The sequence below is a fragment of the Plasmodium fragile genome (genome assembly GCF_000956335.1).
Source record: "Plasmodium fragile strain nilgiri unplaced genomic scaffold supercont1.10, whole genome shotgun sequence".
NCBI lineage: Eukaryota > Apicomplexa > Aconoidasida > Haemosporida > Plasmodiidae > Plasmodium > Plasmodium fragile.
Window position 1 is genome coordinate 395610 of NW_012192590.1, and position 4819 is coordinate 400428.

Below are 4819 nucleotides of genomic sequence, written 5' to 3' on the forward strand. Positions count from 1 at the left end.
GGCAGCCCCCCCGCTTTATTGTCGCCACGTTGTATTGTAAGTGGTAGGGGTGAATGGAAATTCTGCGTGTGCAGCGAAAAGGGGTTTCGTGGAACAAACAATTGGCGAGTCGCAACAGTTTTGCGCTTGTGTTGAAATAGATGCAACGAAAAGGACAAAGCCCATTCAATGATGTCGCGCTTGGGCATAAGGAAAACTACTCTGTTAACTTTCCCCCCTCCCCCTTCTGCGTCCTTACAATGGACAGGAATGCGAAGGAGGAGTGTACCGTTGCAAGCATGTGCAAAAATTGCGTCTATTTTATTTTTTTTTCTTTTATTTTATTTCCCCCTATTCGACTGCTCATGCGGTCCACATGTAGCAGCTCGATATGATAAACCCTGTCGATGGAGACCACATCGAGCGTCTCGAGACAAACAAAAAGAGACGCGCGCGTGGCGGAATAGTCCTGATTATGAAAAAAAAAAATTAAGCCAAAGGAGCAGATAGGAAAAGTTGGTTAGGACATCCATAAACCAAACAACTGAATTGGGCTAGCGAATTGTTAAAAAAAAAAAAAAAAAAAAAAAAAAAAAAATAGAAAAACAATTAATAAAGGCATCGATTATGTGACATGAATAAGTGAAACAATTAAGAGGAGTAAACGAACATATATATTCATAATTAAACATAAAGATTAATTTCTAAAAATATCTTTCTTTTTAAATATCAATAGGGAAGGGGTGTAAAAAATGTGCACATTAAGAATGAAGTAAATACTAATGTGTGAGATGAGGGACGAATTAAGCAGCACTTACGAAAAAAGCACGCGAAAAAAAAAAAAAAAAGAAAAACAGGGACACAACAAACAATCTTTTCTTTTCAAATTACAAACACAATTAATTCGCTTTTTTTTTTTTTTCTTTTTTCTTTTTTTTTTTTATTCCAAACATGTAGCTTTTATAAGGTGAGTAAAACTCGCAACTTTTACAAATTAGCACGAGGGGGAGGGATATCCCTGCACAAGAGAAATGATCGAATTGACATAAGTAGGGAAATTTGCATCTTTGTGCATTCCCATTGCCAGTACTGCCCTTGGGGATGGCGCACAGGTATATGTGTAGGTAAGGAGCTAGCCAAAAATAAACACGAATACAAAATAAACGCATAAATGATAATTGGTTTGGTCAGGATTCTGTAGACAGGTTGGCGTGACAGCTTGAAGGAGAAGCGGACACAAATCGGCTCGTGAGGTTGATCCACCCACCTCCTCTCTTCCCTTTAACGGTTTCACTGTAAGCACGGAGCCGTACAAACGAGGCAAGACACATGTGTTCACCTACAAGGTGCAAGCGCATATACCCTCTAACACCACCGCTGCTGGGGGTGGTGGCTCTATCTATGCTTCTGCTTTGCCCTCTCGCACACTGATGGCTACTTCGACGAACTTCTTCATCGACTCGTGATACGAGCCCTCGTCGCCAATTATTATGTTGTTGTGGGTCCCTTTCCTCGCGAGGTACTTAAACTTGTGCTTGCTCGGGCACAGCTGCGGGGGGAAACAAGCGGTGAAGGGGTGACACGGTGAAGTGAAGGCGCGATGAAGTGAGAAAAAGGTTGAAGTAACCGTCAGCGCCATCTAAATATTGACGACACGCAGCATGCCGTCATGCACTTAAAGGAGTACCTCAAATAATATCCTCGAATGTTCAGGGGGGATTATTTCGTCCTACGAAAAAGGTAAGGAAAACAAAAAAAAAAAAAAAAAAAAATGGGGCAAGAAATATATATACATATACACATACGCTGCTATGCTTTATGGCATTATGCAAGTTAACACACATATCACGCACGGTGCTTCGTGTGTCTTTCATTTGTTTTGTTCCCCCAGGTGGGTCCCTCTTCTCCTCAGAACTTACCCGTCCCGATGTGTTAATTAAAAGAGGGACGTGTATTTTTTTTATTTTCTCTGCATTGTCCATTTGGGTTCTAATCAATATGTCAAAACTCAAGAGGAAAAAATTCAGGAAGGGGTAGCTCTGCTCCGACATTTTCTTCATGCTAACAAATGTGTTTTCTAAGATCAAGCCGTAAATCTACGAAAAGGGGGGGGGAGGAGGAAAATGGAACAGCATGTTGAAGTGAAATAATGCACGTGAATGTAAGGGGGGAACAAAAAAAGAGACAAATTTCGCGAAGTCTTTTGCCCTATGGCCACACGCGTGAAAGAGGAGCAGAACAAAAAAAAAAAAAGCAATGTAACAAATACATGCAACAACAAAACGCTACCAACGCTGCATGTATGCAGTTAGGCGCCACTCAGAGGGGAGAAAATAAAAAATACTTACGTCCTGTTGATGCTTGGATGCCGTTTCAAGGGCCACTGCACCTCCCATGGAGCTACGTAACAAGGGGGGAGAAGTGAATTGTTATGAATCACACCATACAGAAGAGAGACGGGGCAAATATGTAGCAGGGCCGCCGCCATATGTGTGCATATCCACATGGCCAACACAACACAACACATGTGTTAACCGCTCAGCCGCGGTGTAAGATAAAATTTTTACTTTCCAAAAATGAAGAGCTGCTTGGTATTTTTTTGCTTCAGGTAGTTGAAGGGCACCAGGGCATCCTTGTACAATTGTTCCTCAGATGGATTTCCTTCGTTGGTTCCGCAGCTGGGGGTACGCAAAGGGGGGAAGGAGAAAAATAAAAAGGCCCGTATGCCTAAACGTTGCGAGATGGCGCGTGGACGTGTCTCTCACGTGTAGGCCACTTGTAAATATTGTGTAGATCGTTTGTAGGCCTGTTGGGGGGGCCAGCCTCGTGTGCACTGCACGCCCCTTGACCGTTACTTACCCCCTGTTGGAGCAGGAGAAAATGCTCACGTCCACTCTCTGTACAATCATGTCGAACAATCTGACATACTTCTCAATGTCTGCAGGGGGGGGAGGGATGTTACAAAAAGGGGGGAAAATTTATCGCGGTCGCGCACTAGTGTAGCGGTCGCTCAATAGTGTGGCGGCCATGCGTGGGAGAAAGGAGTGGGGCTGGGTCATCCGCACAGGGACAAATAATGCCACTGGGCAAGACTTGCGAAGCACCACGTGGTACACTCTATCGAAAAATGTTGAAGCACTTACAGCCACCCTTTCCGAGGTAGTAAAGGAACACAGGTTTGTTCTCGTGGTCTTCCGTTTTTACAAACCAGCTGAGAAGAGAGGAGCGAAGAAAAAAATGTGGACACAGTGATTAAGGTAGCGGGGGCAAAGGAGTGCATTTATGCGTTTTCCTGCATAATCACGCACGTACCACTTAAATTTGCTTCCGTCGTCCATATCTAAATACACATCCTCGAAGTGACTGCCTGGAAAGGGAAAAAAAAAAAAAAAAAAAAAAATACCCAAAAAAAGGACGTGAGGGGGATGGGTTGGTAAAGAAGATGGGTGTATAAGTGACGCGGAGGAATCATGTTCATGCAAAACAGGTTGCAAGCAAAGGAGGGTCTACTCCATCATCGAGGCCATTTGCAAAAATCCGTTTCGCAAACTCTACGTGTGCAAAAATGCAGCCACAGCATATTACCATAAGGACGAATTTTATTGGGATTGATCTCTACGTTGTAGGGGGAAGGGGGGGGGGGAAAGGAAAAAAAATGAATTTGTGAAAATGTGGTATTGGAGGCGCAACTACATATACCATTTGGGTGTAGCAGCTGGATTGGCTACAGCGCCTGGCACATTCGTTCAAGGGGGACAAATATGCGAAGAAAATTTCTTTTCTTTTTTTTTTCCCTCTTTGGCGTTACTTTCTTTTGCGAAGATAAGATTGTCTTGGTTGAAATATATGTAGCCTACGAATTGGAAGGAAAGAAAAAGAGTGTGAAAAATGAGAGGGTGGAAAATTTTGCGGTCGATGGTTGTAGGGGGGCAAAACAGGGCAGTGATGTGGATGGGTCTACATTAGCCACAGTCATGTCTGCACGGGACAGTCGCGCAGCATGCAGGAGCATAATGATCATCATGTCGAATGGATTGGACGACACATTTGAACTTTTGTCTTTTCCTGTTTTTGGTAGCTGCTCGTTGAAGCGCCGGACTGATCCTTACCATTCAGCAACAACACGAGGACTACGACCGTAACCACGGGGATCCACACAAACTTGAGTAATTTCATTTTCTTATAAAACAATTGGGGTGGTGGTGGCGGTGGCGACGACCGTTCGAAGAGAGCGACAGGAATATGTGAGCCGTTAAGTGTGCAGACACGTCAGCCAGGGTATGCGCGTATGAGCGTATGACTGTATTGATGTAGGACTGTATGGGCTGATGTGGCCAAGGAGTACAAATTACAAACGCGCGCATGCGACGAAGGGCAAGGGAGAGCTGTAACTTTCCTGTTTGCCCTTTATATTTTTGTGCTATAGCGGAGGAGCTTAACAAACTTGGTTCACATGGAACGTTATGTAAAATGACAAACGTTTCAAATGTGGCGCGTGTCCCACAGGTTAATATGTTATGGGGAGACCTGCTCGAATGCCGTCAGCATGAATGAAAAAAAAAAAAGGGGCAACCTGAGCACTCGCGGATGTTCGCAGAAAAATGCACAAAAAAAAAAAAAAAAAGATAGTATACAACAAAATGGGCTGTTTACACAAATGGGTTTAATACATAATACATTGGTGAAAAGAACAAAGGGGGGTGGTGGCGCGAACACAAAAAGGCATAACAAATACAAAACAAATATGGTTACATGTATGTAATATTTGTGCATATATAAAAAGCAATCTTCCGAGGGGTGATAGTTTTTTTTTGTTTTTTGTTTTTTTTTTTTTTTTTTT

At 43.2% G+C, this 4819-nt stretch overlaps 1 protein-coding gene across 1 annotated transcript; it reads right to left on the minus strand.

Annotated features, from left to right (window-relative positions):
• Positions 1-1378: 1378 nt before the first annotated feature.
• On the minus strand, positions 1379-4155 carry AK88_01248 (uncharacterized protein; the record flags this gene model as incomplete). The annotated part of the gene is made up of 11 exons (XM_012478884.1): positions 1379-1528; positions 1667-1708; positions 1899-2075; positions 2328-2379; positions 2547-2657; positions 2839-2917; positions 3123-3190; positions 3292-3346; positions 3565-3594; positions 3788-3832; positions 4089-4155. 11 exons carry the CDS (start codon positions 4153-4155, stop codon positions 1379-1381), a joined length of 876 nt encoding a protein of 291 aa, XP_012334307.1.
• Positions 4156-4819: the final 664 nt, after the last annotated feature.